The following is a 12,830-nucleotide window of genomic DNA, read 5'->3' on the forward strand; positions in this document are numbered from 1 at the left end:
ACTCACAGCCTTTCCGCCGTAGTCGCCCGACTTCCGGTAGCCACTTGGGGGCGCTCCTCCCGAGTAGGATCTAGTTTGATTGAAATTAGTGTTCTTGGGTTGGTACCCACCACTTTCACTTACGAGTTTCCTCTTCTCCCCTGACCTTTACTTAGCCTCTTTGGTCATGCCGAGTAGCCTCTCCGTGTTCCCGACCCTCGCATAGACCTCTTTCACGCTTGACACATCTCCGGGTGGGAGCTTTTCTAGGATTTTGACGGTTAGTCGTCCTTAAAACTTGAGAGCCAAGTGTGATTGACTAAGATGAAAGTCCTCCACGTAGGTAGCTAGTTCATTGAAGCGGATATAATAGTCTTGTACCGTCATCACGTCGGTCATCACAAACCGATCGAACTCCGCCCGGAGCTTGCACCTTACATGTTCGGGGTTGAATTCATTTATCATTTCTACCTTGAAATCGGTCCATGGTATTGCGGTGTCGCCTATTTCCTCATAAAATTCTCTCATAGCGTGCCCCTCTTTTTACCACCATCCCCCCGCGATACCTCCCAAGTAGAAGGTGGCTTGCTCCACCTTGACTTATTCGGGGCACCTCACTACTTTGAAGACGTTCTCCATCTCCTTTATCCAGTCACTAAAGAGACAAGGCTCCCCAACCCCAAGGTACTTGGTGGGGCGGTGGCGCAAGATGGCGGTGCTCACGGCAGAGGCATCCATCGTCGCATCTCTCTCTCTCTCTCTCTCTCTCTCTCTCTAGTAACATTTCTAAGGGCCTCAGTGAGGGCCTCATTTTGAGCTATGATTCGCTCCATTTCCTCTTCAGATACACGGGATGGAGGTGAAGGAGTCCTCTGACGGGTTCTCGACATTATGTCTTTTCAATAAGCATAAGAAACGTCAATAAATGCTCTAAATTAGGAGGCAATTGGCATTGACCACTATGCAGGTCCAATCGATCGAGTGTGGAATATCACTCAGTGGAATGGTGAGCCCACTCGGTCGAGCAGTATCCCGCTTGTTCGAGTGTCTCGGCTTACAAAAAGTTTCCAGAACCCCCCCCCCCCAAGTCCACTCGGTCGAGTAGTCCTTTCACTTGGTCGAGTGACACATACTCGGTCGTGTTGATCTCCCACTCGGTCGAGTAGTCCAATCACTTGGTCGAGTGACACACACTCGGTCGTGTGGATCTCCCACTCGGTCAAGTACCAAAACTTACAGGAGGTCCTAGGGGTCTGGAAATGTGTCCACTTGGTCGAGTGGCAGGGGAACTCGGTCGAGTGCCTTCTTGTCGACCGAGTCCCTTTTTTCGACTTGACCAAGTGCGCATCTTATAGGTTATTTATCCATCCCAACTCACACAAGTCAACATATAATCCTATTTATATATTCCTAACGCATGTACGGGAAAAATAAGAGGCATTGACACGATATACAACTCACATACGATAGCAATTAATACGTATACTCACATCTATACATCCAACACATCTTTCATAATTGTGCTATCATCAACCATGTTATCACATAAGATATCACGAAGTATGTAACAAATCCAGAACACCAAACAAAGGATATGCAACAACCATATGCACTAAATACGCCCTATTGCACCCCCCCCCCCCCCTCCCGCACGTAGTGACCGACTTAAGTTAAGAGGACAATGGCAAAACCTTGTAACGTCTCCCAATCTTGTTAAAAGCTCTCTATGACTCAAACCGGGTTCATTTTTGATTGACTCACCCTAGTTCATTGGTTCATTGATTTAGGCTCCAAAACCGTTGCTCTGATACCACTTTGTAACACCCCCATAGGTCGGAACTCCTTCCACTAGGCATCCCCATTGTATGGAGGCATTACAATATAAATACGTTGTAGTTAGTTAAGATGATTATAAGTTTGAGGGATGCGAATACCCAACAAATAATACAACCCAATTGAAATAAGGAGTTTAATTGTCAAAAACCTAAGATAAACAAAAGTGGTGACGACTAATGAAGACTGCTCCCAAGAACTCGAATCTATCGTGCTAACCTGTCAACACTGCTCCCCATATGAGCGGAAATCACCATATGGTTCACCACAGATAATTCAAAACCCAAGTGTTAGCTTAACGTTATAAATGTTCAATCCATGCAATACTAAGCTTACCTATTCATGTGACAATGTAAGGCAATGACCAACAAAGTATGATAATACATAATAGTCATCCTCCAACATACATCTCCACCAGCCGGTGATCGGGACATGCCCACGACGCCACTATCAACACAAGGTACTCGGAACACGTCCCTGGTACCGGGCACGAGTGCGACTCGAGTCCCCTGCCAGTCGTCGTGTCTCACCACACGAGTCCCTCCATAACCCAAGTACTAAATGTGCACATCTCCCTTGGAGTGGGAAGCTTCAAGGGTGACTTGAGCGGAAGACGGTTTCCCAACCGTCTTCCGTGTCTAAAATCGTAACCAATGATCCACCAACATCCTCCATTGTCAACGAAACCATGAACAAACCAAACATGTTCAACCAACACAACTATGCAACCATATTAACACAACTAGTATAATCATGCTCAATTCTTCCCTAATTCAATTCTTCTCATTTAATCGCTCTTTAACATGTTATAATGCAATGTAATCATCATTGTGAAAATTTACCATACTTATCTTCACCTAATTACCATAAAGTCATCTTATGTGATAAACTCTAATTACCAAAACATGTTATAATGCGACTATCATGAGACAAATGTAATTAATGCTAATAAATGCCCAATTAAACACCCATATCATCATAGCTAAGTAGGGAAAACCCTACCTCATGCTTATCTTCACAAATCCACAAACTACTCACTAGAAGGGCTCCTCAATGAAGATCCCTACACATATTAATTACTACAATCATTACTACAACCAATATAATAAATCTACTAATTAAACTCTTTAATTATTCCTCTTAATTCTCATAACCTAATTAATTATGAGGTAGTATACTAGGATAATTAAGATTACAAAGATAAGGTTAGAGGAAGTGGATTATAAATCGACTTACAAACAAGATGGATGAACAAGGAGGCAAGGATTCTTCACTTGGATGCTAGGGTTTTTGAGAGGATTTGTTGGTGGATATTTTAGAGAGATAATGGGGAGTTTATAGAGTGGTAGGAATAGTGTTTTAGAAGGGTTTTAGGTGGAAACTCTAAAGAGATAAGGCACGAAAGCGACATCTCATCAAACAAACTTCCCGTGTAAGCTGTACTCGACCGGCACTCGATCGAGTGGTCGGTCCACTCGATCGAGTGGGGGTTCCACTCGGTTTATTGGATGGTTACTCGGTCAAGTGACTATTTTTCCAGGCTTCCAGCGTAATGCCAGATTGTACTTGGTCAGTCTTTATAAATGCGAGGTATTACAGCTTCATTCTAAACAATTCCCAAAATACCATCACAATACATCCTACATTATTATACAATATAAAATCCCTGAATAACACCCACTAATTATCTATAATACATGTATTAAACACTAATTAATTACCCATATTAAATCCCCCAAAAGTTAGGGTTCAAGTAAGACAAAGGCGAAAGGTGGGATTTCGACTTACAATGGTAGATCGGGGATTAGGTGGCAGTTTTATTTTCAAATCCAAGCTCAAATGACATGGGAGAGGCTAGGAAGCATTCTAGAGAGAGGGGAGAGTGTTTGGGGTGTAGGAGAAGAAGAATGATAGAGGTATAAGGTTCGGATAAGATAGAATCCTAAAATAAGCTTTATCGGGTGTTGCACAGTGTCACTCGACCGTGTGACCGGTTCACTCGACCAAGTGCCACTTACTCGATCGAATGTTTGCCTTACTTGACCGAGTTCCATCCACTTGATCCACTAGGAGTTATACTCGGTCTAGTGGAAGTCTTACTAGGTCTAGTATAGGTTCTACTTGGTCTAGTATATAGTCATCCTTTACTTCCGGTGGTCTCCCCAAGTCCGAGGGTCCTCTCACGCATCCCAAGAGTCCTTTGTGGGTCCCTAAATATCCAGGCATTACAAATACTTTGTTCACTAGAATAGTTTCAAGACACCCTTTTTAGTGTCATATTAGTATCCATTGTTCCATAAGCTAAGGCCTAGTCAAGGGTTTGCGTGTGAGTCACTTATCCAACCCTATGATGTGCTCAGCATATCATCAATGAGGGTGGATTTGGATCCTCTAGTAGGCTAGTGAGTGTGATACAAACTTTCTGGAATATGATGCTCAGTATATTCATATGCATATCCTTAATAAGATAACCAACATGAGAGTTTTTGCCACGATGGTCTATGCATTTAATGGTAGCACTGAGAGGGAGTCTCTCTGGACTAATCTGAGTAGATTGGCAAGTGATATACAAGGGACTTGGGCTATTGGAGGAGACTTCAACTGTGTCTTGACTGAGACTGAGAGAGTGGGGGAATCCTTTTCCAGGCAAGATGCAGAGCCTTTCAGGCATTGTTTGCACCAGTGTGAAGTGATTGATAGCCCAGCCATGGGAGCTATTTATACATGGAATAACAAACAATGCCCTGCTGATAGGGTTTATAGCAGACTTAATCAATTTCTGGTTAATCAAGATTAGCTCAATTCTTTCCCTTTCCTATATGCTCATTTCTTGCCCGAGGGCACATTTGATCATACTCCATGTTTGGTGCAGCTAACTATGCAAGATAATAAGAGGACCAGACCTTTTAAATACTTTAATATGTGGAGTCTTGCCCCTAATTTTAAGGAGATATTACATAATGGATGGCACTGTGATCCGAATGGAACTAAAATGTATGAGTTGGCTAAGAAATTGAATAATCTGAAGCATTGTCTGAAGACACTAAACAAAGAGCAGTTTTATGATATTGAGACTAATGCAGAGGTCACTCTTACTAAACTCAGCAAGATTCAGCAAGCTTTGGGAGTGAACCCTCAGGATCCACAATTGGTTCCGCAAGAATGTGAGATTAGAGAGAGCCACCAACATCTTGCTGAGGCACATTCTCAGTTCTTACAGCAAAAATCAAAAATTAAGTGGACTGTAGATGGGGATGCAAATACTTCTTTCTTTCATGGCATTTTGAAAACTAGAAGGAGACAGAATCAGATTGTCCAGATAGATGACCATCAGGGGAATGATCATGATGATAAGCAGGGTGTTCAGGAAAGCTTTATAAAATTCTATACTCAATTGCTTGGCTAGTCTAATAACACCACTATTGTCAGTCCCAGGGCAATGCAGCAAGGAAACAAATGTGATGAGAACCATAAGCAGATGTTGCTGTCACCTGTCACTAATGAGGAAATCAAAAAGACAATGTTCAGTATACCAAATGAAAAGGCCCCAGGTCCAGATGGTTATACAAGCTAGTTTTTTTAAACCAGCTGGGACATTATTGGAAGAGATGTCTGTGATGCAGTCCATGAATTCTTTAGGAATGGTAAGTTAATGAAACAGTTGAATGCTACTAATGTTACCCTAATTCCTAAAGTGCACATCCTACTACTGTTATGCAATTTTGGCCAATAGCATGCTGTAATGTGGTTTATAAATGCATATCAAAATTACTGTGTGCAAGATTGGCCTTGGTCCTCCCTCACCTGACTTCTGTAACGCAAGGTGGCTTTATCCAAGGTAGACGTATAATGGAGAACATACTAATTTGTCAGGACTTGGTCAAACTCTATGGTAGGAAGAGTGCTTCACCTAGGTGTCTATTCAAACTAGACCTTCTGAAGGCCTATGATTCAGTGGAATGGAGATTTTTATTTCAGATGCTACATGGACTGAATTTCCCAAGTGCCTTCACTAATCCCATTAAGGAATGTGTTACTACTACAACTTATACTCTAAATCTTAATGGAGATAGTTTTGGCTGGTTTAAGGGACATAGGATTTTGAGACAAGGAGATCATTTGTCCTCTCTACTGTTCACCATATGCATGGAATATCTAACAAGATTACTGGCCTACACCACTTCTACAATGAATTTCAAGTTCCATCCTTTGTGCAAATCTATGAAATTGAGCAGTCTAATGTTTGTTGATGATCTTTTGTTGTTCTCTAAAGGTGATGTTGAGTCCATTATGATTTTACTGCGTACTTTCTCTACTTTTTCTCAAGCATCAGGACTAAATATGAGCAAGGGCAAATCAAATGTGTATTTTAATGGAGTGATTACTGAGATCAGAAAGGAAATAGTTCAGGTCTCTGGATGTATTGAGGGTCAACTACCCTTCAAGTATCTTGGTGTCCCCATCATCCCATCTAAATTATCAATCAAAGATTGCCAGCCTCTGATTGATAAGGTTTTGGAAAGAATAAGAATGTTAGGGACCAAGAAGCTGTCTTACGCAGGGAGACTGGTGTTGATAAAGGCTGTGTGCAAGAACTTCCTGTGGCATGGAGGGACTGAGTATACCAGAACCCCAATAGTGGCATGGTCTAAAATCTGCAATGTTCAGAAGGAGGGGGGGCTTGGACTAAGAGATGAATGCATTTGGAACAAGGCAGCAATAGGGAAGCTGGTGTGGTGAGTGCAGGCTCATCCATCCAAACTTTGGGTGCTATGGGTACACAATGTCTCACTACTACAAATACCGATAAAGAGGATGGTTCAAAACCGTCCTTAATTCTGAAACGAACCGTCTTTAATTCACCCGTCCTCGTTGCCTAAGAGGACGGTTAACGTAAAGTCAAACCGTCTTCTTTGGTTGTTAAAAGAAGGACGGTTGTGTATTTGAACCGTCTTCTTTTTATTTACAATGAGGACGGGTGCGCGTCTCAAACGTCTTGTTTTGGATACATGGCGCGCGTAATTTTTGTGCCAACTTCATGACACTTTGTCAAGGAACCGTCTTCTACACATTTTTTTTTTTTAAATCAATTTTGCGCGAATTTATGAATTTAGCCTGGACAACATTGGCACACATCCATACATCCATACTTTTTGATAACCATATTTTTGAAAAGGAAACTGACTCATTCATAACCTATACGACAATAGTCGAATAGCTTAAATATTATTTCCGGATACATTTCAGAAAATCCAGCAAATCTTACAATTATACTCTAAAATCCAACAAACCAAATAAGTTAGAACCTCCAAAATACAAGCTATCGACAATTGATTTTTGAGCACAATCATAACACGAGTTTCTCCATCTACACCATCACATAAACTATCTGATCTAGGTAATATCCAAGCGTTCAGCACTTCAGTCTAAATACTTTAGATGTTTCCATCAAATACTTGCGCCTTAAACTCCAATGCATATTTAGCCCAAATTTCCTGCACCTCGTCAATCTGCTCAATCGAGTACGTCTTTGGAGTTTTAATCATGAACTACATACAAAGTAACCAAAAACCACAATTATAATTATTTACATACCAACACGTGTAATTTATATAAAATGAAGCAAATATTGAAAGAAAATAAACAAATGAAAAGACGGGGATATTTCTTTGAATGCTTACTGAAGTTATGGGAAAGAAACAAAATTATCCTTTTTCCCTCTGTCCAAATTTAAATCCTTCAAAAATAGAAAAGATAGAAGCAAAATCATGCAACTTTCTCCCTCCCTTCCCCATCTCTCTTGCTACAGCATTCATTCAATCAAACATTTAAATGCAAGAATATGGCTATGAAGTCATGTTAGAGTGATAGACCTTTCTGATTGTACTACCTTTGCGATCAGTCAGTGGGCATAAAGCAGTCAGGAGTACTCACACTTAACTATTATAGTTACAGGTCGCTGAAAAGTTTACTACTAATAATAAACAAAATAGATTTGGAACACATTAATTACTCGTATCATTGGACCTTTCTACAGCCCATCATGGTTAACCTGACCTATTAACCATTCTTGTCGAGGGTAGGCCCTCAGACAAGGTAAACAGCAGACCAAACAGTAGAGTAGGTCAACTTCTACTATTTTTTTGACAAGTAACCAAGTCAATTAAAAACTCGTTCAAGAAAATGACCAAATTTTTAAAGAAAATGATGATCCTGTACCTGTTTTTAATAGAACCGGTCATGGCCATAAAAGCATGTTCTACATTAGTAGCATCCTTAGCACTAGTCTCCATAAAAGGTATGCCTATCTCATCAGCAAAAGCCTGAATAAACCACAAAGTTTAGAACAATCAGTTTTCATCCCTATACGTAATGTGTAAATTGAGCACGAAAAAGTTCCGTCAAGTACCTTAGCAGTTTCAAATCGCATAGCTCTATTGTTTCCAATCAGTTTTCATCCCTATACGTTGTCACTAGCATAACGATCAATTTCATTGAGCCACTGTTTCACATTGTTGAGAACTCTCCATATCTGTCACATCATAAACAACCTAAGGTGCAAAAGAAAAATTTACGTTAGGAGCTCAAATTACCTTGAGAATTGTCCAACTGAAAAGGGCTAAAATAAAAACATAGACAAAACACAATCAGTAGCTGAATCACTCACAATAATTCCATGTGCCCCACAATAATAGCTGCTTGTGATAGTCCTGAAATGCTCTTGTCCAGCAGTGTCCCACTGAAGCGGAGTTACAGAAAGTACATTAGTTTAGAGTGAGATCAATATGCCATGTTAATAAGCACTCATTATGGAAGGTATTACAGTATACAGATGGAAGAGAATCTTACAATTTGAAGTTTGATAGTCTTTCCTTCTTGCTCCACAGTGCAAATTTTCTACAATAATTAATATAAGAATACGAGAATCAAGCTGGCAGGCAACAGAAAAAGTTCTCTCAATGTTCAAACACTTGCCCCAATGGTGCTAATGTAACTCTCCAAATACGAGTCATCCTGCCCTATTTCCACTCCTTTTGTTCTACTCTTCTTCATAGCTTCTTAGCCTGAGAAAAAGAAAAGCAAGAATGAAATTTGAGAAACTGAAATCACAACATCAATAACTCATCAGTAGAAAACAGTTCTATCATAACACACGTTCGTCTTAAGCTTACAATGTGAACAACAATTGAAAAAGAATTCTTGTAAATATCACTTGTTGATCCTCTTTATCTCTTCCTCTCTTCCTCCCCTCCTCCCCTACAATATTATACTTGTAGATTATCGATTAAAATACCAAATATAATGGTCATAGATCCAAGATTGGATAAATCGATTTCCATATCCATGCTCTCAACATCCAAAGCCTAGTTTATTATAGTGATGCAATTCAGTATGATACAAAAAGATTAGTCAGAGTATAAGAATATAAAGATAGCTATTATATCAGCTAAATAAACAATCAAAAGATAGCTACACAATGTATAACAAACATACTTCTTGCTAGAATGAAACCAGTCCATTCTATACAAATTTAACCTCAAAATCCAATTACCCAGGAACCCCCATATGTTGCAAAACCTAACTTGCTCAACCCTCAATTTTACATCAAAGATTCAAATACCGGATATTATAACAACGAAATAAGTGTAATTTAAGTAAATAAGACTATTTTTAACCTTAAAACAACAACAATTAATAATAAAAATTGCATTAAAACAATCTTACAAGTCTTTTAACCTGTTTGTAGAAGATGGCACACAATAAAGTTAAAGGATAATCCAACAAAATTTTGACCAAATAACAAAAATCCCCCAATATTAGAAACCCTAACTTACTTAATCTCAATTTTAACATCAAGTAATCAATTATCCCAACATTTTAACAACATAAGAAGTGTAATTCAAGTATGTAAGACTAATTTAAATCTCAAACAACAAATAATTAACACCAAAAATTAAATTCAACTAACCCTTGTAAAAGAGCATGAAAAGTGGAAGAAAGGTGACGGCGGCGGCATAGAGCTCTAACGGCGGCAGAGGGTGGCGTAGGAAGAAAGGAAGAGGCGAAAGAAAAAAGGCGGCAGTGGCGATGAGAAGCGTGTTATGTTTTCTTTTTCACCAAATAGGAAAGGGAGAGTAAGAGATAAAGACATGATTTACTGGATGTATGGTGAATAAGACGACGGGAAAGCAAACGGAGTAAGGAGTAGTGGGAATAGGAGAATTGTTATTTATTTCTACAATTGGTCTCCCTTGTGACGGGTTACCATTTGTGGCGGATAATTTGTGAGTAAAAATGGTAATAAAATGGGTTAGTGGAGAAAGGGGACCACATGAACAGTGTTGCAGAGAGAGAAAAAGTGAGTACTTTGTGAGGTAAAATGGTATCCGTCACTCCAAAGTGACGGATATTGCATGTCACAAATAAGAATTTGTGTTATTTCCATTAAAGATTAAGAGGATGGTTCTAGTAAATAACCGTCTTGTATGATAATAAGAGGACGGTTTTATTGAACAACCGTCCTTGTTACTTTTACAATGAGGACGGCTCTATTTATTAACCGTCTTGTTTATGTGATCACTTGTGCCGCCAAAATTATTTGGCTGATAGAAGACGGTTTTGTCCCCAACCGTACTCTAAGAGGCGTCCTCTTAGCCTAAAATTGTAGTAGTGTCTATCTGAAAGGAAAGACGTGGGAGGACTATATACCCCCACATGTGGCCAGCTGGACTTGGAAGAAGGTGTGTAAAATGAAGAGGGAACTCCAAGATGCATACAACCAGAATGAATGGAGCACTGTACCTGGCAAGGAATACACAATTAAAAAAGGTTATCTCTGGTTAAGACGTGGCAGGTAAGAAGTAAACTGGCATCAAATTGTATGGACCAAATGGTCCATCCCTAAATAGAGCTTCATTGCCTGGCTTTACTATCAACAAGGCTTTAATACTAAGGATAAACTCCACATACTTGGTATTAGCCTGGATAGCAGCTGTTGTATCTGTGCTCAAGAGGAAGAATCGACTCAACATCTATTCTTTAATTATCAATACAGCAGGAGAGTAATTCAGAAAATGCAGGAATGGACTGGTGTGCAACTGTCTATTGATAATGTCCAAAACTGGTGGCAGCATAAGAGATTCACCAGACTAAAGACTGGGATTCTTAACAGCATTCTAAATACTACCATGTACTACATCTGGAGGCAAAGAAATGAGAGCAGGCATGAGCATACTATCATCAGTCCTGGAAGACGTGCTGCCATGATTCAAGGAGACATTAGAATTAGAATACAGCAGCAAACAAAAGGGATTATGTCTAGGAAAAATAGACAATGGATTGAAAAGCTTATGTAATGGCATAGGAGTGCAAATGTGCAGTCAGGTTGGCTTAGTTTTGAGTTAGAAATACTCACTGTAAAATGTTTATATATGGTTTTTTGAGCTTTAATATAATTATTTTACATTTTACCAAAAAAAAACCCTATGATGTGGGAACTTGATCAACTTGCCTAGGTGATCTTGATTGACTTGATGGTCTTGTAACCCAAAAATACTTTTCATGAATAAGTTTGAAGTGCTCATTTCAAAGTCTCTGTGTTGCGGAATCGTATTAATTGCAAAAGAAACTTCAAAATGTTTTAAATTGTTGAAATTTGCGAAATTTAGTAGTTTTGATGGAGGCGTACCACTTCGATATGCTTTGGAGAGGGATCCGTTGAATTGGCCCCCCATATGGTTGTGAATTTATCCACCAAAAGACAGAGTGACTATCACCCCGAAAAGTTATTGTCTAGAGGCTAACCGGTTCCCTAATAAGCGATTGGCGGAAGCAAAAGACACTAGCAAGCATGGGATAAACCCCATCCAAATCTTTTGAATGTGAAAGTGGAATGAGGTCAAATTTTGAATGCTAATCAAAATCCACTTTTGTATAATGACTTAAGAATTTTATTCCCAAAACTCTTTTTGTTATGCCTGTAACACCCCCACATACCAAGGTGCCTTACCAAGGACCACCCTAGCATGAGAAGCTGTTACCATCTCGGTTGCCCGAGGATAGTATATCAAAAGTAACCATTCAGAAACATTTATTAAAGTATAAGGTTTTGTAGATACCTCATTTCTACACCTTCCGCCAACCACCCAGTGATGATTGGGCCGCATGTTTGGTACGCGGAACGATTTATGACAGTCTGTAAGTTTATCGTCAGGTGATAGCTCAAACACTTATATCTACTCCTTGGTCGTCATCTACGCACCGATATGGTCGTTTTGACAGTAACTAGAGTTCATTTGGAGTCTGGGTCAAAAACCGCTTCATTTTCTAAGAAACCGTTTAAAATGCCGAGTCGGAATGTTCTAGAATGTTCTAGATATTAATTACCAATTAAATTTTATATCTTTTCGTAAAATATTTTCCGTATATCATATTTTACGGAATAAGGAAGTATAGATCTACCGCAATTCCATAATAAAAACGCGGAAATCTTTCTTCCGGAGGAGGAAACCTCTTGGGAAATGACGCAGCAAATGTTGCGCCTCTTCTCCAGCCCATTTTGGCTGTTTATGGAATATTTTCGTGATTTCTTTCCAAAGTTTGTGTCATTCCAAAACTTTTCACATTTTTTGGTATAAATAGAGACTTTCGGTCTCCATATTTTTCACGCGAGTGTCCGCCCTTCTCTTCTCCCTTTACATTCTGGACCTTGCTCTAAGCTTTCGATGCCTACGTTCTTGATTAATTGACCACGTAAGCTCAGATCATTCTGAGTACCAGTCACGTTGCATGGCCGACCAATTTGACCACTACACATCAATCAATTAATCTAAAATCCTCCAACGAGGGCACTTTCTACATACATTCGAGTCGAGCAATCACTAACGTTAACTTAGTCAATCTCGTTTCGTCAAACATGTAAGTCTGAGGGTGTAAATCCCATCTTTTTTTATTGTATTTTATTTTTGTACCAATTAATGTAATGTTTACGTCAAAAGTATATTTAAAACCAATTTTAA

At 39.4% G+C, this 12,830-nt stretch overlaps 1 protein-coding gene and 1 long non-coding RNA gene across 2 annotated transcripts; one reads left to right on the plus strand and one right to left on the minus strand.

Moving 5' to 3' along the window:
- The first annotated feature begins 4,306 nt into the window (after positions 1–4,306).
- LOC141614053 (uncharacterized) lies at positions 4,307–5,218 on the plus strand. Its single transcript, XM_074432807.1, has 2 exons — positions 4,307–4,594; positions 4,685–5,218. The coding sequence occupies exons 1-2, from the start codon at positions 4,307–4,309 to the stop codon at positions 5,216–5,218; spliced, it is 822 nt and encodes a 273-aa protein (XP_074288908.1).
- A 3,033-nt stretch (positions 5,219–8,251) lies between these two features.
- LOC141615096 (uncharacterized) lies at positions 8,252–8,874 on the minus strand. The gene is made up of 3 exons (XR_012529617.1): positions 8,662–8,874; positions 8,480–8,551; positions 8,252–8,363 (listed from the first exon to the last, which is right to left on the minus strand). It is a non-coding gene; the product is annotated as an uncharacterized LOC141615096 (long non-coding RNA).
- Between the last annotated feature and the right edge of the window lie 3,956 nt (positions 8,875–12,830).

The sequence above is a fragment of the Silene latifolia genome, chromosome 11, assembly GCF_048544455.1.
Source record: "Silene latifolia isolate original U9 population chromosome 11, ASM4854445v1, whole genome shotgun sequence".
Classification (NCBI taxonomy): Eukaryota; Viridiplantae; Streptophyta; class Magnoliopsida; order Caryophyllales; family Caryophyllaceae; genus Silene; species Silene latifolia.

Coding starts and splice junctions, on each gene's coding strand:
- LOC141614053 (XM_074432807.1), top strand. CDS start 4,307: ATGGTCTATGCATTTAATGGTAGCACTGAGAGGGAGTCTCTCTGGACT. Junction 4,595..4,684: donor GCAGACTTAATCAATTTCTG/GTTAATCAAGAT, acceptor TGTTTGGTGCAG/CTAACTATGCAAGATAATAA.